The sequence below is a fragment of the Pipistrellus kuhlii genome, unplaced genomic scaffold, assembly GCF_014108245.1.
Source record: "Pipistrellus kuhlii isolate mPipKuh1 unplaced genomic scaffold, mPipKuh1.p scaffold_m20_p_18, whole genome shotgun sequence".
Taxonomy (NCBI): domain Eukaryota; kingdom Metazoa; phylum Chordata; class Mammalia; order Chiroptera; family Vespertilionidae; genus Pipistrellus; species Pipistrellus kuhlii.
The window spans coordinates 16,450,455-16,471,218 of record NW_023425493.1 but is presented as its reverse complement, the minus strand read 5'-3'; the positions used below and the strand labels follow the sequence as shown (position 1 = coordinate 16,471,218).

Genomic DNA, 20,764 nt, shown 5'->3' with positions numbered 1-20,764 from the left:
TCAGGACTGAGTTTCCTGGAACGACTCCATATACCCAGATTGCATTCTGCACGCGCTCATCAGTCCTCTTCCTGCTCACCCACCCGTGTCCACTTGAGGATCCCACACTCAGCAGTCACTTGGCCCGGGGTCATCTTGATTGGCGAGGCCGTATTTGGACAATCTGCCTGCCGAGGTGGAGCGGTAACAGCTGGAGCGCAGCTGTGCATGTTGTCCTGGGAACAGCCAGCAGTTACACCACTCACCGAATGGAAAAACGTCCTCAGATAGTTGCTTGTGGTGACTACTGTTTGTGTTAACTGTTTGGGGGATCTCGTTTCGCAGCCTAAACATCTATCATCGCTTGTGGACTTTACGTGCTACCACCTTATTAAAGTTTTAAGATTCAGAAGATCAAGGCTGACTGCAAGGGAAGCAGTCCGTTTATGCTTCTGAGGAGTTCGCCCAGAAGGACAATTGTGAATCAGTGACTCCTAATTGGAGACTTCAGAATGAACCCGCTTTCTTGGCCTAATTCAGGCCACGGAAGGGCATTTTGAAGTTTTGCAAAATTCTGTGTGGCCATTGTCGCTCATTACTTCATTGTGAAGAAGGCTGTTGTACGAGGAACTCAGTGGAATTCTTCTGAGCTGCACACAACAGAGAGGCGTTTATGTTCGCCAGAAGTCAGTGCTTGACTCCAGTTCTGAGACAGGAAGGGTTTCTCCCCTGCTCAGCGATTAGAAATACTTCACCACGTAGGAGGCTTAAGCGGAATTCTTTGGCTCGGCCCCGTGTGAACAAAGGCTGATTCTCGTCGTTCGGGTGGCTCCCTCCCCTTCTCTCATTCCCTCGCCAGCTTGAAGGGTAGGATTCAGAGCAGGAAGTATTAGTTAATTTTGTGTGCTTCATTCTAAACATCTGCACTTGAGGCTTTTTGTTTATGGGAGGAATGTGGCAGAGAGAGGGGGGAGGCAGAAGAATATTCAGAAGCTAAATATTTTCTTGAGAGTGTGTATATTCATCGTTAGTCTTAACGGGCATGCACATGAGGCCAGGGGTGGAAGATGTCCTAGTTGTGCAGTTGCTGGGACACTTTTCAGACATGCACTTCTGGTTTCCTGAATTGTGTGCTTGGCATCTTCACCTGCAAGTCAGACTGTCTTCTTGGACATCCTGTCAGTGTAACGATAGTATGGTAGCTGTCACTGGACTGGAAATCAGGAGACCTGGTCCTGTTTTCTGCTCATCTACCGATTAACTAAATCATTGTACTTCGTCCGCTGTCAAAGGAGGACAGATAGATACAGAGTAGGGAAGTATGGAGAGAGAGAGAGATAGACACAGACCGGCTGACTCAGTTGTATGAACATGAGGTGAGGGGCGGAAGATGTCCTAGTTCTAGTTGTGTAGTTGCTGGTACACTTTTCAGACATGCACTTCTGACTTCCGAATTGGAATGTTTAAAGGAATAAAAAGTAGCTCCTTACTTTTCCAGTTCTAACTTATTCATGGTTTCAGGTAATCCTGGATACCATAGACAGCTAAGCTTTGACTCTTCCACTCTTTTTCTGTATTTGCTTCTGTATTTATTCAGAATATATTCCAGATTTCTTGAAGTAACTTAAGTCTCCTTATCTTATTGTCCTTCCATTGCACCTATGTAGAAAATCACACCTGCACAACAATGTCCATACAAACTCATGGCCTCCTCCCTCTTCCGCAGGTGTAGTCTCTATTCAGCAAGCCTTCTTTTTCTCCTGTCATCTCTTTGCTGGTCTCTACAGTAGCTCTTAGAAAATCTCTACGCTCTCTTCACATAGTCCCCACCAACATTCCCCAACCCCTTAGCTGACACCCTTGATTTTCACTGCACAGAAAGAAAAAGTCATCAGTTAGAATTCTTTCAATGTTCATCCCTTAAAACGTACAAAGTCACTTGCATTTGCATCCAGACAGCAAACAGGGATGCAGGGTTCCTCCCACATGGAGGCAATCCTTCCACCACCACTAGCCACATTCTGTATCCCACCTTTATGAAATGAGTAAAAGATTTGACAGTGAAACAGAATGTCAACAGGATAAATGTAGACATTTTTCCCTGTCACCCTCCATCCGTGACCACCATCCGTGACCAAGTTACTGTTGATGTCTGCTTCTTCCATCTCACTGGCATCCATTCATTTCTTTTCATCCGCTGTCCCTACTCTTCGTTCAGCCACTGTCATCTCTCCGGGATTACTGCCACATCATCTTCACTCTTCTCCCCACCCTTCATCCTGTCCCTTACAAAGGCTAGAGGGATCTTTCTAAAAATCAAACCAAACCATGCCATTTCCTGACAAATCTTCCAGTGATTAAAGATTTTCCAAATCTTCCAAATTGAAGTTGCTCGTTAGCATGATGTCTGGCCGGTGTATTCTACCTCCTCATTAGCTCATCTGCAGCTACTCTGTCCAGTTCCAACCATACTGTCAACTCCGATTCCTCTAGCGGTTACGTCTCTGTCCTCTGGGCTTTCACATGTGCTCTTTCACCTGCCTGGACAACTGAGCCCTGTTTGCTCAGCCAGTTCCTCTGCATTCCTTGGGTCTTGGATTTAGATGTCACCTCCTCTGGAAAACCTTGCAAATCTAGATGAGGTGACTTCCCTCCACGTTCCCAAAACATGATGCACTTCCCTGTCGTAGCCCTCACATGGAAGCACAACGTTCTGTAGCGACTGCCGGATGGACTGCCATCTATGAGCAGTCAGTCCACGTGGCTGTCCCTTGTGGACTGTGTGCATCCCCTCCACAGATATCCCCAGGAGCCTTTCCTCTTCCAACGGTTGAGGTTGCCTTCAGGTTTAATGCCAGCAAGATTGCTTTCTAGGTGTGTCACCAGTGAGGGTGAGCACAGAGGCCCGTTTCTTTCGGGGTGTGGCTTTGTGGTACAGATGTTGCTATGGAACTCAAACGCACCCCGATCGCTTTTGCCTTCTCTCCTTTGATCCAGGCTTCTGCAGGTTGGGTTGCTAAAGAAAAATGAGATTGCGATATGGTAAGTGTAGACAGAGAGAGTAGAAAAGTAAGGGTCATCTGTAATCTAGAGATTAGCGAGTCAGCCTTTGAACATCCTGAGCCACCTGTACTCCCCAGTGGTTTTCCCATTCTGGAATGTCTTAGATAGTCGCTGGAATGTCCTAGATACTGCATTATAGCCTCACCCTCATGCAAAGTTGATGTCTTGACATTTTTTACATAGTAAAGAGAGGTTAAATTTGCGTTCTTGCAACAGGAGGGTTGTAAACTGTGTTTCCACCACCTGTGTTGAGGCAAAGCATTGGATTGCATTGTAGATAGAAGATCCAGGCTATGCCAGGTGGTCTTGGAATAATCAGGCCCCTATGTGTGAACATATCCTGGGTACTCGCTCAGGAATTTTCTCCTAAACCTTGTTGTCATAATACCTTATATTTGAATAAAGTTTTACAATGAGTCTGATATTTACAAGATCTTAGTTTGACTTTGCAACAACCCTTTGAAGGGGGTGACTCAGGGATTATCATCTTCATTTTTAGAGGGGAAAATGGCAGAGCAGAAACCACACAGCTAGTCGTTAAAGGAGGCAGGACCTGAACTCAGATCTCACGGTGTCCAGTCTTATGTTCTTTCCATTATGCCACATGTCCTTGTGTTCAAGGTCGTGTGTGTGTGTGTGTGTGTGTGTGTGTGTGTGTGTGTGTGTTTTGTGTAGATGGGGGGGGGCAGTTAATTAAACCTGTCTTTTAAGATCAGGACCAGTTGAGAAATACAATCAGATAGGGCTCATCACATCAGTTTTATTGTAGATAGACTGGAGTGAAGAACAGAGCCTACACACATGGCTTCCATGGACTTTTTGCTCTTACTTCCTGCCCCTGCCACCTTTTCCCAATTGAACTCACCATGACACTGAGTCTCAGATCTGTACCAGGACTGCAGCAGGCCTCCTGCCTGGAGGCAGAGGTGCTGTCTCGTATTGAGGAGTGCAGGAGGTGGACTCAGACAGCTAGAGAGAGAACTGGAGATGCCAGGCCACACCTGAGCATCATTCCCCCGAGGATGAGTGGGTTCCAGGAAGTGAGAGAATGGCTGAAGCCTGACCTCAGCACTTCTGAGGGTGTGGGGGAGGATTAAGATAGTTCTTCCTGTGCAGTTAATTCACTTGGGGAGAAAAGTCTAGAAGCTCCTTGAGTACAAGGACCCCTAACACACGCTGTCCCCCAAAGTGTACAGGCGAGGCCTGAGGTTGTCATTGTGCCCAACAAATACTTGTTGACCAAACTGTGATCTCCACTCTGGCATAGAAGCAGCAAAGAAAATATAGTGTTGGACCCAATTTCTGAATGAACGAATGAATGAGTGAACAGTTGCACATGACCTCTTTTACCCATCCGAAGGCATGCTGGCTGGTGACCAAGATACCCTGCCGTTGGATTGGCAGCTGTAGGGAGCTGTCTGGTTCAGGGATTCTTCTTCTAGAGGGATGGCAGTCCACTGACTCCTCCCCTCGCTGCCCTTCCCTGACCAGAGCTCACCTCTCACCTGGTCCTTTGAACATGTTCAAACACAACTTCTTTAAGCCACCTTTCTCCTTTTCTCTTTCTGTTTATTCAGCCACCGGAGGAATTTTGGTCTTCTGTCCTACTCTATGCCCTGCCTCCTATCTCGACCATTGTCCTCCCAGTATCAGATTTATCTTTTTTAATCTGGTCGATAAGTAGCATGGTAGTGCCCAGGATACTCTTCCTGTATAAAGGGAAAATATTATCGTTAATAAGGAATGAGTTTTTAAACATTTTGAAAGTGCCCAGAATACCCACTTCAAAAACATTTTTTTCTGTCTCTCAGTTAAGCTTTTGCTGAAACCTCAGTATTATGAATAAATGTACCCCCCCATTTTATTTTTAATAGTTTAAGTACAGTATTAACATACGTTACGATTTTTATGGCAAACGAATTTTCAGCGACCTATGTCATAAAGTAGGCTTTCATGAGCTAACTTATGAACCAACTATTACTTGTCATTTGTGTGGGAAAGCATGCTCAATTCCAGGTCCAGACCAGCCTATCGGACACAGCCGATGTGTCCTATGTTCTGGAGCCTTCTTAGTCTGGTGTACACAGGGTGGTTGGTGTACTCTTTCTCTGTCAAGCTCCAAAGCAAATTGCGAACTGGGAGGCTTTTTTTTTTTTTTTTTTTTTTTTTGCTTCCCACATGAGATCTGAACTTTGATGTGTTTGTCCCGTAGGAAAATCTTTTGACATCACATACGTGCGCCTCAGGTTCCACACCAGCCGGCCGGAGAGCTTCGCCATCTACAAGCGCACGCGGGAAGACGGGCCCTGGGTGCCGTACCAGTACTACAGCGGCTCCTGCGAGAACACCTACTTCAAGGTGAACCGTGGCTTCATCAGGACCGGCGAGGACGAGCAGCAGGCCTTGTGCACGGACGAGTTTAGCGACATTTCCCCGCTCACCGGGGGCAACGTGGCCTTCTCCACGCTGGAGGGAAGACCCAGCGCCTACAACTTTGACAACAGTCCCGTGCTGCAGGTAGGCATCCGGCGGGTGGCGTGGAGCCAGGTGGTTCTCCCACGGCTGCACAGGATGCAGGAAGATGGTGGTAATGTGACCTGTGGTTTCCCAGTAAGACCGACAGCTGGCTTTCCTTCTGCTCTCCTGTGACCTCTCACTAAGCAAAGGAAAGCAGTTTTGTTTCTGTCCCTACCCCCCACTCCCCTAGCTGATGTTTGTTCTTACGTTCTCATGCACTTGCAAGTGCATCCTGGGATATATAAACTTTACAATTTTTTTTTTAAAGTTGGACCATTTTAACTCTAGTGTTTGTACTTGAAGTGGAAACATTCTGCTTCTGACCTTGTGAAGAGGGTATTTGAACTAATCGATCCAGTTTTCATGCATCCTTTCTTACCTCTTCTTTGGACAAAGTAGAAGATATTTTATTAGCAAGAGGGACTAGCTGAAGCAGGATAGTTAAGAATGCCACCTTCCTGCATTATTGTGCCAGTGAAGTCTGATTGGGCTTATCTGGCACTGTTGCCAATCATGAAAACTCCTCATCGCCTGTAGCACTGGTGTTTGTGCCTGGATATAAATGTAGGTGCCCCTGGTATCATGCTCAAGCACTGTTGCAGAAACTTTTCCCTATCTAGCAATAGAAAGAATTTTTCTCATGAATGCTGTGTGTATATTCCTTATGCACCATCATACAGAACCTTTACATATTGCTTAGATTTCTGTGATTTTTTTCTTATGTTCTGGCTGTTTGATCATGGAGAGACTGGCGAGCCTCACGCCACACACACCCAGCGCATGAACACAGAATTGGAGGCTCTTCTGTCCTGTGACTGAAGCTGACATGTGAATGGGGGCAGGCTGTCAGAATTGACTGAGACAAGAAATACTGGATGTGGGTTTGCAAAAGCTGTGCTCGTTTCAGGAAAATCTATTGTGATTTCTCAGTAGGGGAGGGGGACTTTATGCTTTTGTGTCTTCTCATTCTTTCTCTCTGGCATTTAGGATGTTCAGGACTCTTCTTTAACTTGGTTGTATGGTTTTGGACAGTGGCCATAGATGAGATTATATTTCTCTTTGAGTCTAGTTCTTCTTTTCCATGTATTTCTGTAAGCTGCTGGCTTGGAGATTATACATCTTGATTTTGGAAAACTCTGAGGGTGTAGTGAGCAATGGATATGTTTGCAGAGTCTTTCAGACAAGCGTTTCTTGCACTGGCAGTAAGAGGTGCTCAAAGTCAATGGCAGGAAGACCAGCTGACTTTGATAGATGAAAAAGCAGGAGACTGCCTGCCTAGGGGAGGAGTGATCTACAAAGACTCTTCAGGCTGACCCAGCAGACATTCACTAGCTTTGTTTCTTCCCACACAAATGATTGTGTTTGACTGTCCTGGAAAGGCAACTGGATAGCCAGTAGGAAAAGGCCTTGACATAATGTTGTGACTGGTTTTCTGGCACCTTCTCTAACTGGATGCCTTGTCAGCCGTCTTGAGGCCGTTTCGCCAGCTATAGGAATTCTGATGTTTGCTGCTCTTATTCCACAGGAACTCACGAGACTTAATGTGGAAAAAATGCTGTAAGCCTCTGCGGTGGGTTTGGTCAGTTGGCATCCTTATGCAGAGACATTAACTATGTGTCTCTAGATGTAAGCGCTCTGGCTCTGAGATCTGGTTGCCAAGGGGGTTTAAGCTCCAGCTGATTGACAGTGAGGAGAGGCCAACCAGCCTTTCCTCATCACCCCTCTGCTGCCCTGCCAGGAGGGAGGCCCTTCTTGGTGTCATGGTATATGAATATTAACCAGGCACACATTGATTTAGGATGATGATTAGCATTTATTACAGCACTTACTACAGTGTGCCACAGTGTGCCTAGCATTTAAGCCCTTCGGATAATATTAACTCAACCCTCAGGATGACTCTATATAATAGATGCTTTGGTTATCTCCATTTTACAGATGAGGAATCAGAGGCCCAGAAAGGATAAAATAGCTTGCCCCCAAACAGTTTGAAGTGGCTGAACTGGGACTCACAACCCAGAAAGTCTTGCTCCAGGATCTGTCTGCTCTTTTGAAGGTTCCCACGATGAGGGAGTAAAAAGAGGGGGGAGAATCTTAGATTCAGCCCTTGAGAAACTTTTATTCTGGAGAGCTGTGATAAGGGTGAAGGCTGCATAAAATATAATAAGCATTAAAACACAGATATGGTTAGGTATTTACATTACAGACGGCTAAAGGATTCCTAGCATTGTGGCCATGAGTGGGAGTTGTTATTGGAGTTCCAAGTTTGGATGCGGTGAAATCATCATCTCTTTCCTATCTAATTATACTTGGAGGCTTGGTGGAGGTTAGCTTCTCTGAGTTCCCTATGTTCTGTCTGCCAGGTGTTTGGCGTGGCTGAAGCAGTGGTTCCTAATCAGGGGCGTGCACTCGCTCGCTGCATCTCATTAGGGGACTGTAGTGACGTCCCAGGAGAGGACTTGAAGTGGAGATGGTGTCTTGGTTAAACAGCCATGATTTATTATTTCTCATTGATTCTGTACTGCCCTGGGCCCACTCACCGACGGGTGAGCTGGGAGCTGGGTTTCTCTCTCCCTGTGGTCTTAGGTCCTCAAGGAGGCCAGTCGGGGCTTTTGCATGTCATGGTGGGATTATTCCAGGAGGGCAAGTCTGATGACAAGTGCTTACCAAGCCTCTGCTCGTGTTACATTTGCTGATGTCCCCTCAGCTAAAGCAGATCACACGCCCAAGCCCAGAACCCATGTGGAAAGGGGACTCCGCAGGGTGGGGACACCGGCAGAGACAATGGGTTGGCATCATTTGTATAACAGTCTGTCACAGATGTAAACACCTGACTCGCATGAGCTCAGCGAAAGGGCATTTATTACTAGGGCTTTGATGTCACCAAATCTAGCGGGAAACTGTACAGCCTTCATTCTTACCCTTGGCCATTATGGTACGCCTACCAAGTTGATCAGCTGTAGTTTCTTCCCATTTGTCATTTGCTCAGCACATGCCAGGTGAGCACCTCCTATACTAAGGGAATGGCAGTGAACAGAACAAAAATTTCCTGCTTACAATTTGGTGATGATGGCATCAGAAACAGACATTATAAATAAAATAGGGAAGGGAACTTGGGCGTTCGGGGGTGGTAGCAGTTTTAGGTAGGGTAGCCCAGGGAAGGCAGAGAAGTGAAATTGTGGTGAGGGTCAAGGCAAAGACTGACTCTGATTGGTTGATGCCAGTGTAATGATTTAGTGCTTCTATTGGAATGTCTCTCCCAGACCTATTGGCATGGATTGGCTACGGAGGGAGCGATAGGTGGTGCCAAGTGGGCAGTAGGAGGTAGCAACGACCAGCATGTCCTGTATAGGCATGGAGTTACGCGAGCTTTGTGCTAATATCTGATTGGATTTGGGTTGCGGACATAGGGTGGGGAGAAGGGACATGCATTGAGTACCCAGTGTATGCCAGGCATTGAGAAGTATATTTCATTTAAGCCTCTCAATGGCCTGTGAGGAAACTAGTATTATCCCTGCTTTGGGGGACTCTGAGTGGGTAAAGTAACAACTTAGAACAAAGAAAGGAAGAATCAAGAAGGAGAAGAATATCCAAGGAATTAAAGGAACCATTGGCTATTACAATTGAGTTAATGCTAGAAGAGGACATACCGTACGTTAAATGATACAGTCACTGTTTAGAAAACTTGGTCCCATTTATATCTCTTATCTTCCATCCCACTAGCTGTTTTTTTCTGTTTTTGTTTTCTCACAGGAGTGGGTAACAGCCACCGACATCCGAGTGACTCTCAATCGCCTCAACACTTTTGGAGACGAGGTGTTTAATGACCCCAAAGTTCTCAAGTCCTATTATTACGCAATCTCTGACTTTTCCGTAGGTGGTAGGTAAGTAAACTGTTAAACACTTTGAAAGGGATTCGAGCTTTGGTTTAGAAGTGAACGCAGCAACTATTTACAACTGTGTTAATAATGTTGTTAGACCTTCTTGTTATTGTGAAAACCTTATCAAATCAGTCCCCTTTGTGAGTTCTTATTGAGAATATAGTGCAAAGCTCTATAATAGAGAGACACTATGAAGCTCCGGAGGAAGTGTAGGGCTGACATGCACCCGCAGATAAGAACTGGACCTTCTAGGATCCTACACAGGAATGGGGCAGACAATGGATGAATATGTGAAAAAGTAAATACCAGCATAGCCCCATGTTTTAGATAAAAAGATGCCATATGCCAGAGAATGCTGCAGAACTGTCAGGCTAGAGAAGCAGATAGGCTCAGAGCTGGGTCTTAGATGATTTGAATGAGTAGGAAAGATGTCTGGTTTGGTACAGAAGGATGGGCAGGTCATGAACTAAATTTTAGAGTTGGCAGAGTATAAGCCTTGACTCAGGAAAATATATGTGAATTGGTAGAGTTGTAAACCAGAGAGAACGATTGGTAGCCAGAGACTTTACATAGCAGGCAAGAACATTGGACTTACTTCCCCTGTAAAACTATGAGGTCTCAAGAGCAGAAACTTTTTTTTTTTTTTTGTATGCAGTGTTCCTGGGGAGGGTTGAAGCTCAGTGGAAGCTAATGGAAACTATCAACAATGAGAAATCATGTCATTTTTTGCAGTAGGGCTGTGATACCACTACAGCGGATCAGGAAGATTAGTTGTGGGGTTATATGTAAGTTACGAGCTGAGTATGCTGGAGAGAATTTCTATTCTTGTTATGACGCGGTGTGAGCTAGATGATAGCTGACAAACACCTGGCATTGGGGTGGTGACGATAGAATGGAAAGGAACATTTAGATGCATTTTATTGTGAAGGAAGAATTGTCAGGATTTAGTCATGATGATTGTAAGGTTTGGTGATCAGGAGTGGTGCCATTAATAGATTAAATAAAGAAGATGAGTTAATTGGGAAGATGATGAGTTTGGGTATAGACATGTAAAATTGTAGGTCTCGGAGGATGTCTAAATGTGTGCAGCAGTCAAGGAGTTTGGGAGAGACATGAGAGCTGGAGACTCATCTGGTTATGCTGTAGATGTTCCAGAAATGTTTGGGTGTATCTTTAAGTGATAGTTGAAGCTATGGAACCGATTGCTATCTTCAAGGAAGCCAGTGAGGGAAACTCAGCGCACCAGAGTGCACTTTGGTGTTCATGGGGATTTCCACGAGCTCTTAGTTTGTGGTTTTGCCTACATCTAGGGGATCCTGCAAGGATTATTACCCCGGAGAGATCCATCTGGTCATGAGGTATCTAATGTCTCTTACTGCCCTCAGATCAGAATACTTGAAAATCATTATGGCAGATAATCGCTGACATAATTATTGACTTGCTGTGTGCCTACACAATCCTAGGCACATGAATAAAGCAACTTTTTGATCCTCCCAGGAACCAAATAGACATTATCATCTTCCCTATTCTACAGGTGAATCAATGGGGGCTCGAGACCCAGGAGCCTGGCTGCAGAACCCATACTCTTCTTACCCAGTACACTTGGCTGCCTCTTGGCACGCACATTTGACTTCAGGAAGTGATGCTGCAGATGCCCTCTGATATCATTAGGGACTTTCTTCTCGAGTCTGGTTAATGCCCCATCCCTAGTTAAATAAAGTCACATATTTTCTCCTCCTGTTTAATTTTTCCTCATACCTGAAAACTCAGCCCTTACCTAATCTTGCTCAGCTCCTCAGTTTACAGTTTTGAATGGAGATCTCCAGCATATTCAGAGGTTGTTTTTGGTTCCCTGTGTCCATCCTTTTTTTCTGCATCCATTTCTGGGGCTTTCGAGCTGTCTCCTGTTTCTGAGTGTCTCTCCTCTCCCCAGGTGTAAATGTAATGGACACGCAAGCGAGTGTGTGAAGAACGAGCATGACAAGCTGGTGTGCGACTGCAAGCATAACACCTACGGAGTAGACTGTGAAAAGTGTCTTCCTTTCTTCAATGACCGGCCGTGGAGGAGGGCGACTGCCGAGAGTGCCAGCGAATGCTTGCGTGAGTGCCCCTTGGCATCAGGCCATTCACTTATCTTGAGATCTTCCAGGGGTGGAGGAAGGAATGGGTGACTTGCATTGATGCCTCCTTGAAAGGAAAACAACGAGAGGCAGTGCTTCTTTCATACTTTGAAAACGTAGGACGTGACGTCAGAGGAACATCACAGATGAGGGCGATTGGCCGTAAACATAAACCGTGCTGGTTGTGTGTTTCCTTCCTGAACGCACACACCAGGATGGGAGCAGCATCCTCCATGCCGGGCACTGTGCTTAGATCCAGATACCGGGCCAGTGTGGTCAGCTCTAACATATGATCTCTCTAGTTCTCTTCTTTGTTGTCCTTTAAAATAGTCTTCTTCTGATCAGTGCTCCAGAGCTAAGGCCATTGGCTAACATGTGTCAGTTACAGTGAGTTCTAGACTAAGACTGCCATTCAAAAGCTTATTTATAAAAAATTAATTTTCCTTGATGTCTCTCAAGATCACAGTGGGGAGAATTTTCTGACTCCCCTCATGCAGAGGCGGTAGCTTTGGGAAGAAGAGCAGACACTAGAATTCCTAGGAAAGGGTGAACTGGAGAAGATAGCACGTTGTTTGTTCCTTCACAATGTCTTAGTTTACTCTGAACAGATAGGGAAAGGAATCTCAGGAGAAAGGAGCCACGAAACCATATAATTAGGACTCGCCAAGGACTTCAGAAAATTTTAAAGCAGCTTTAATTTTCTCATGTTCTTATAAATATCCCTTATCATATTCTCTCGGGAATAAATTGAATAAGAAAGCGGACCCTGTGAACTTGTAGGGATTGTTGGCAGAAGCCTTGAGAAAGAATTGATATCTTATGACTAATTTTATTAGCTGCCCAGAGCAGATTTCCTTATTCATCTTTTCTTTCCCTCGACAAATCCCAGATTTGCAGATTAACTTTATAGCCTCCTCCAGCATTCCTAAACGATTGCTTGGGCTTCTTTAGTTATGTTACTGAACTGTAATATACTGTGTTGGAAGCTACATGATAAAGGCCGGCAAGAGAAAGAATGAAAAATTCCTACGGTGTGCTACCGAAGTAAATGTACACCTGTGTTCAGAAAGTGTTCTGTTTAATGACGTGAGCATATTTAGAGTCCATCCAGGAACATTATGAGAACAACAGAGACACTGGATGGCCAGCTTACCTCGAGCAAATGAGCTGAATGCTGTAGGCAAAGGACTTTGATGAGGCGCTAAGTCACTTTGCTTTCTTCCTCTGTCCGTTTGGCCCTGTAACCCCTCAGAGAACATTTCTGGAGGTTGTGACATTAGTTCACTATTGTCCAGAGGCTCGAGCTGAGCTACGGAAGAGGAAATGACAGCTGCCTTCTCTCTTACCAGCTGCTGAGAAGGGAGCCACAGCCTCTGCATGAGCTGTGGGATAGCGATTTTCAGCCAGGGTGCCGCAAGAATTGTCAAAACGTGCAGTACCTGACTGCTTCGTCAGGGCACTGACCTCTTTCCTTAAGGTTGTCAAATCGCAAAATGGCACCAGCCAACACATCAGTAGCCATCCAATGTGAATGAGACAAAGGAATTCTTTGTTTTTTTTATGAAGTTGCTGTTTTTGATCAGGATGAACATTTTCTATATAAACCCTTTATTGGCAAACTTTATCTTTTTCTTATTGAGTGATGCATCTGGCCGTCATTTTTATTCTAACACCATCTGTCACAGAGATGTGGGAAATGGTGGTTGGTTGGTTTGTTTAGTCTTGTAAAAACGCCATTCATAAGGATCATGGATCTCCCTTAACTTTTGTGTTTGGCTAACAGCCTGTGACTGCAGTGGTCGATCACAAGAGTGTTACTTTGACCCTGAACTATACCGTTCCACCGGCCACGGTGGCCACTGCACCAACTGCCGGGATAACACAGACGGCGCCCACTGCGAGAGGTGCCGGGAGAATTTCTTCCGCCTTGGGAACACGGAGCCCTGCTCTCCGTGCCACTGTAGTCCTGTGGGTAAGTGCCAGGCAGTGTCTGCTTCAGCCTGATGGGTTTTAAGAACAGTAACAAAAAAAGTAAGCATTTCCTGTAGCCCCAGAAAATGAAGCTATTTCTTGGGCATGTGCACAGGTTTGGTATGAAAATTGGACATTACTGTAACATGGAAATTATAACACGTCAATGATTCAGGATATGCCTGTCCCTCCACCTCCACTCTCTTTAAACCACGTTGGACTTTCCAATGATTGTCGGGTTTGTATAATACTGGGGGTAGCCCGGGCAATGATTTTTTAAATAATTAGCAACAAGATCCTAGAGAGCATTTGAGCCCTACTGTGAAAGGTTAGCTGCTCCGTGAGTTCTTCCTTGTTAATGATTTTGTTTAGTCTGAAACCCTTCAAGAGCTTGAGCTGTTTCATGTTAGTATATGTCCACAGAGGTAGTGTGCTCTTAGTCCATTCTGTCCTTGCAAGAGTTTGACCTTTGTGTTTGTTGTGCATGCCGGTGTACACTTAAGTTTTAGGCATGACCCCGAGGGAGCCAGTGCTTTCTCACAGAGGAGGGACGGGCCTCGTGTCCAGTTTACCGCTGGGTACAGAGTGACATGTTAGTGTTTTTAGCATGGTGTTTGTCTGGAAAGGTAAAATGTAATGGCTTACAAGGGGCCTGATTTTGAGAGAATTCTGAATTAAAATTTCACCTTTCCCCCCCCCGTAACCATCTATGTAGATTGCATGTTGGTTTTCGGGCATTGTTCTTAGCTACCAATTTTCTTTTTTTGACATGTAATATTGCAGACACGCCGGGTGGCTGACACGCTTTTTTACATTTTAGGTTCCCTCAGCACGCAGTGTGACAGCTATGGTCGATGCAGCTGCAAGCCGGGAGTGATAGGCGACAAGTGTGACCGTTGCCAGCCCGGGTTCCATTCTCTCACGGAGGCAGGGTGCAGGTGAGACCTTTCAACGCCAAATCAGGGAGGCACAACCTACATGGAGCTGATTCCTAATGATAGACCTGAGGCTTATCTGCAGCCGTATAAACATTTGCCCCAAAATAATTGTCCACGAGATTCAAGACTTCTGGCTGTAACGGTGACCCAGGATTGGTGTGCACAGAGATTAAGCAGAGTTTTACATACTAAATGTTATGAGTATTCTTGGTTGGAACCAGATCCAAGTAACATCAGATAGTGACATCAGTTAGGTATTGTTATTATTATTATTATTATTATTATTATTAACATAGAAACCAACAGGTTGACTATAAGAGTGCAATTTCTTTGCTCCTGTCTGTTCTCTCATTGTTTTATTCATTTCCCACCCAACAGGCCTTGCGTGTGTAACCCTTCAGGCAGCACGGATGAATGCAACGTCGAGACAGGGCGGTGTGTTTGCAAAGACAACGTTGAAGGCTTCAACTGTGAGAGGTAAGCTCCTCCCTTCTCTGGCTGGGTTGCGTTTTTTTTCTCCGTTATCGTATTTCAAGCACACAAAAGATGCCTGATTGTTTCTTAAACTTTTTCAGATGCAAACCTGGGTTTTTTAATCTGGAACCATCGAATCCCCGAGGCTGCACACCCTGCTTCTGCTTCGGGCATTCTTCCGTCTGCACCAATGCCGTGGGCTACAGCGTTTACTCCGTTACCTCCACCTTTCAGATCGGTAACTCAGACCTTCCCTTCCTTCCCTAAAATGTATCACTAGACGTACAGTATTTTTTCTTTTAAATCAGTAACTCTTGGAGGAGTTTTTTGATGGTAGCAACACTTCGTATTTTTTAATGAACATGATTTTTTGTTTATTTGGCTTTTTTGTTTGGGGTTTTTTTTGTTTGTTTTTATCATCATCTATAGTTTCTCTTTGAAGTTAGTAATTACAAATTTTTTTTTATTTTTCAGTTACAGTTGACATGCAATATAATAGTAGTTTTAGGTATACAGCATAGTGGTTGGAAATTCATATAACTTATGAAGTGATCACCTTGATTAATCTAGTACCCGTCTGACATTATACATAGTCATTATAATATGTTTTGCTCTATTCTCTATGCCGTACTTTATGAAAACATACATATGGGTTTAGAATTCACCATAATTAGATGCTACATAAAATAAAGCAAAAAATGTAACTTGAGGGGGTATAGCATATCTAGGTACTGTTGTAGGATTCATTTATTCATTGTTGTCTTTCCCTATCCATTTTTTAAAAGATTTTTAAAAAATATATTTTTATTGATTTCAGAGAGGAAGGGAGAGGGAAATAGAAATATCAATGATGAGAGAGAATCATTCATCGACTGCCTCCTGCATGCCCTCTGCTGGTGACTGGGTCCACAACCTAGGCATGCGCCCATGACCAGAATCGAACCAGGGACCCTTCAGACCATAGGCTGTCGCTTCATCCACTGAGCCAAACTGGCTAGGGCTCTCCCTATACTTTTTATATGTGTTTGTGGTCCATAAAGGAGGTGAATTCAGGGTGTTCACAATGTCACAGCACTTGTGTTTTTGTCCTCTGCTTGCAGATGAGGATGGGTGGCGTGCAGAGCAGAGGGACGGCTCTGAATCATCCCTGGAGTGGTCCCCTGAGAGACAAGACATCGCCGTCATTTCAGACAGCTACTTTCCTCGGTACTTCATCGCTCCCGGTAAGCGAGGCCAGAAAGCAGTCTGGCCGGGGTGTGCTCCTCTGTAGTCTCCTCCTCACATCCTTGCCCCATGTGTCTGCGTTCCAGCCAAGTTCCTGGGCAAGCAGGTGATGAGCTATGGCCAGAACCTCTCCTTCTCCTTCCGAGTGGACAGGCGAGACACTCGCCTCTCTGCCGAAGACGTGGTGCTCGAGGGAGCTGGCCTGCGAGTGTCCGTGCCCTTGATCGCGCAGGGCAATTCCTATCCAAGTGAGACCACTGAGAAATACGTCTTCAGGTAAGGTCCTCTTCGTTGTAAAGTGTGATTTGACTGGAAGTGGTTTCTTTATCTGAGCTTCTCAGGCTTCCAGGTGAATGTTGAAAGAAAAGCTTCGAGGTCTAAGGGGCCTTTGTAAAAGGGAGCTTTCCCTGTGTCACCCTGTACCCTTGCCACCTGCACTGTCAGACTAGCAAACCGATCTTTGACTTGGTCACATTGGCAGAGCATTACGCTGTTGGCGGCTTAAATGAGTAAGAAAATGCTTTCTCGGCCCCCAGACTTGTCCTTACAGAAGCTAATGGGGCCCCTTCTTTCTCTACAGGCTCCATGAAGCAACAGATTACCCTTGGAGGCCTACTGTTACCCCTTTCGAATTTCAAAAGCTCCTTAACAACTTGACTTCTATCAAGATCCGTGGGACCTACAGTGAGAGAAGTAAGTTATGATGTAATGTAGAAGAGTCACCACCCACCCACCCCTGGCTCCCTGTTTGCTGTTGGGCGATGGGAGCCTGCCGGCCAGGGAAAGGACCCGAGAGATGGACAGTGCGCCTCATAGCGACTGGTTGAGCGGTTGTTCTGGTCCTTCTGCCCCTTCTGCCACTAGGGTCATTTGCATAATACCCTTTTATTATATTGGATAGCTAACACACTGTGTATTACATCCCCATGATTGATTGATTTTATAACTGGAACTTTGTAAACCACCAATCTCTGTTCTCTGTAGCTATGAGGTAAGTGTTTTGGGTTGTTTTGTTTAGTTTCTCTTTTTGTTTTCTTTTTAAAGATTTCGAGTGTAAGTGAGATCATTCAGTGTTTGCTTTCTGTCTGACTTATTTCACTTAGCACAATGCCCTCAATTCCTTGGATGTGACTCTCAAGATGCCTGCATGAATATCCAGATGAAAATGTCCTATAAATGGTAGTTAGAAACATGGATCTGGGGCTTAGGAAAACGTTTGGACTGGAGATCTAGAATTGAAAGGTTGGCAATGCACGGGCAGTAATTTTTAAACTTGGAAACTTGAAAAAAAAGAAAAAATATGCAATTCTGTAAAGAGTTATTTAAGGACCATGCCTTGAGCCTCAAGAAAGAAAAAAAAAAAATTTGAGGAGGAATCAACCATTAATCCATTAACAAGCTTAAGAAGTTAACACCATTGGATTTTGGGTTGGGTAACTAAGGAATCATTGATGAGGTAGAGTGTTTTGTGTGTGTGTGTTTTTTAAGAAGTGTTGAAACTAAAATTAGAGTGTAGTGTCCCAATAGTAATTTGAAGGTCAAGAAGAAAAGTAAAGGTTATTCTTTTAAGAAGTGTGGATATAAGGGAAGGAAAAGAGGTGGATTATAACTTGGGAGTAGGGACAAGATGGGAGGAGGAGTACTTTTAGGATGGGAGCCTTAAGCATGTTTACAGTTGGAAGCCCATTAGCCATTGGAAAAGTATCTCATGATCTAATTGTTGAAAAACCCCGTAAACATATTTAAAGTTAACTCCCAAGTTCAAGGCAGTAACAGAAGAGATATCCTTCAACCTCAGGTTGTCATTTTCTAAGAATGATATAAGCAGCCAATGATATTTCATAACATGGGGAAATACACTTGAAAGATAGACTGCCAGAGACAGGAGTGGGATGGAAAGTAAAGGGAAACTTTATGACATCATCAAGGCCTGCCTCTTCCATGGGATGCTCCAGCCGAGACCATTATTGGCACTGTGGGGTTAGACGAATCATTGGTCTAAGCCAGTGGTCAGCAAACCTCAGCTCGCGAGCCACATGTGGGTCTTTGGCCACTTCTTCAAAATAGACTCGCCCAGGCCGAAAACGGACTTCTGTGCATGGGCCACGAAGTTTCAATCGCACTGTACGTGCGCACCCGCACGTGGTATTTTGTGGAAGAGCCACACTCAAGGGGCCAAAGAGCTGCATGTGGCTCGCGAGCCAAGGTTTGCCGACCACTGATCTAAGCCATTATAAAGCTTCCTCTTTTTTTTTTCTTCTGGAAAGGGGAAAGCATTGTGATATATGGCAGAATTGCTTTGGAATAATTGTGTATGTGTTGAAGTAGCCCAGAGTATTAGAACGTGTGTGCTTATTTTTGCTGTTTTATGCAGGGTATAAAAAAATACAATTGAGTGGCACTTGTTGACAGGTGCTTTCCCTGCTTTCTTGTCTTTCTACGATCAGTACCTGCTTTTGTCACAAGAGAACAAAAACAGTTTACTGGCTGCAGACCTAAACTCTTCTTGTCCTCCATAGTCTTGCTCTTCTCTCTTCTTGCTCTGGATTATGGTCCAGTGCTTTTCATTTTCTATATTGGTGATTGGGAGAACTGTAAAAGCCAACAATCTCGGTGTGTGTTTAAAAATATGTTTGCTATATTCCAGGCACAGCACCAGCTACTGCATGTTTACTCTAAATGCTATTTTCTGCTTATCCTCTCCAGTAAATGAATTAAACTGATGGCTGCTTGTCTCTGGAAGTTTGGATTTTGTTACCTTTTAATGTTACTGACTTCTCATGAGCATTTGCAAAACGGAAACCAGTTCAGCGATTCTCTTTCCCTCACCCCACACAGGTGCTGGCTATTTGGATGATGTCACCCTGGCTAGTGCTCGTCCCGGGCCAGGGGTCCCTGCCGCTTGGGTGGAGACCTGCACCTGTCCTGTGGGATACGGAGGGCAGTTCTGTGAGGTGTGCATCTCGGGCTACAGAAGAGAAACCCCGAGTCTCGGGCCGTATAGCCCATGTGTGCTCTGTACCTGCAACGGACACAGTGAGACCTGTGACCCTGAGACAGGTGAGCGGGTGTTCTTTGGGGGCTGATTGGCCCAAGTTCTCCTCAGCAGACGGGTAGGAAATCCTCATTGTCTCCTTTGCCTGTTTCTCACACCCCCTCTCCAAACAGGGGTTTGCAACTGCAGAGACAACACTGCCGGCCCCAACTGTGAGAAGTGCAGTGACGGCTACTATGGGGATCCAACCTCGGGCACCTCCTCTGATTGCCAGCCCTGCCCGTGTCCTGGGGGCTCAAGCTGTGCTGTTGTCCCTACAACCCAGGAGGTGGTGTGCACCAACTGTCCTACTGGGACCACCGGTGAGTCTGCTCTTTCCCCCTGCTCACAGTGCCCATCCTTAGAAACACCGTGAGGAGAAGGGCTTTGAAAATGTCTGGATTATTTTTGTCTGGTTTAATGAATACAATTTTCCTCATAGACAACCTTTTGTAGGAAATGGATTGATTATAGACTTATAAAACGCATATTAGATACTTACCGTAGCTAACATATTTATGACCAGGAACTTTCCTGCCTCATTAATCCTCAGAACCCTGTGAGGTAGGTTCTGCTATCATCCCATGTTCCAGCTAAGGAAACTGAGGCACAGAGAACACTAGGTTACATGACCAAGCCTGTGGGCTCGTCATTAGAGGAGCTAGAATTTCAACCTAGGTGTTCTGGCCCCAAAGATGCTGATCGAGATCGTATACTCCCCCACGTAAGATGAAAACCAAAACAACTTGGTTTTTAGTTTGTGGGGCCATTATCCTGGGCTTCTGGGCTTCTTGATACAGAGTGGTCATTAAGACAATTGTTTTATATCCTTTCTCCAAATTGTTCTTTTAGAGTATCAGAGCCCATCACATTTATTGGGAAATGTTTTGTTTTTTTTTGTTTTTTTAATAGCTTTGGATAGGCCAGTGTTCCCATTCTCTGGGTTTCTTTCTTTCTGGTGAAAACATAAAACTAGGTCTTTCCTAGCTACTCAAGGAACTGCCCACCCAGGCTGGCTGCCCGAGGAGACAGAAGCTCACTGGTGACTATTTCCCTTCTCACATTGACTTCAGCCTCCACGTAATGGAAAAGTTCTGGCCAAGCCTCTGATACAGCCTTGGGCTCCATTACAAGCCTTTTGTTCCAAAGACGTTGCTACAGAGCATAAAAATAAGCGAGAGACCAGAACACTGAGCTAATCATTGGTATCTCTTGTGTTTCATCAAAACATTCTTTAATCATTGGGAAACATCCAAACACCCCATCTCCCTCCCTGCTCCACTGACCCCTCCCCAAGATCAGGACATTGCAACACAGAGATGTGATCATTTGCGTAAGATAGTTGGAAAAATAAGGAGTGGAAATTTGTATAGAACTTTATATTTTTTACTCTTTCCTGTTTTTAAAAAAAGTCAGTGGCCCAAAAGAGTCTCACACAGACAGACTCCCCAGCCTCATTCCCCGTCACCCACTCCCACGTTCTGCTCCAGTCCTAGGCTTCTCGTCGTCCCTCAGGTGTGCCAGGCTCTTTGGCCTTCTGTCTGCTTTTCTCCTTTAGAGTGCCCA

At 45.0% G+C, this 20,764-nt stretch overlaps 1 protein-coding gene across 2 annotated transcripts in view; it reads left to right on the top strand.

Annotated features, from left to right (window-relative positions):
- LAMC1 (laminin subunit gamma 1) overlaps positions 1–20,764 on the top strand; it is a 106,129-nt gene that overhangs the window by 59,272 nt on the left and 26,093 nt on the right. For both annotated transcript variants that reach the window (XM_045583152.1, XM_036441637.2), the window contains exons 2-13: positions 5,255–5,559; positions 9,310–9,440; positions 11,371–11,537; positions 13,341–13,529; positions 14,349–14,466; positions 14,845–14,943; positions 15,042–15,178; positions 16,041–16,163; positions 16,251–16,440; positions 16,745–16,857; positions 19,003–19,224; positions 19,333–19,521. In XM_045583152.1, the coding sequence (XP_045439108.1) occupies positions 5,255–5,559; positions 9,310–9,440; positions 11,371–11,537; positions 13,341–13,529; positions 14,349–14,466; positions 14,845–14,943; positions 15,042–15,178; positions 16,041–16,163; positions 16,251–16,440; positions 16,745–16,857; positions 19,003–19,224; positions 19,333–19,521 (1,983 nt within the window). The remainder of the gene's footprint in view (positions 1–5,254; positions 5,560–9,309; positions 9,441–11,370; positions 11,538–13,340; positions 13,530–14,348; positions 14,467–14,844; positions 14,944–15,041; positions 15,179–16,040; positions 16,164–16,250; positions 16,441–16,744; positions 16,858–19,002; positions 19,225–19,332; positions 19,522–20,764) is intronic.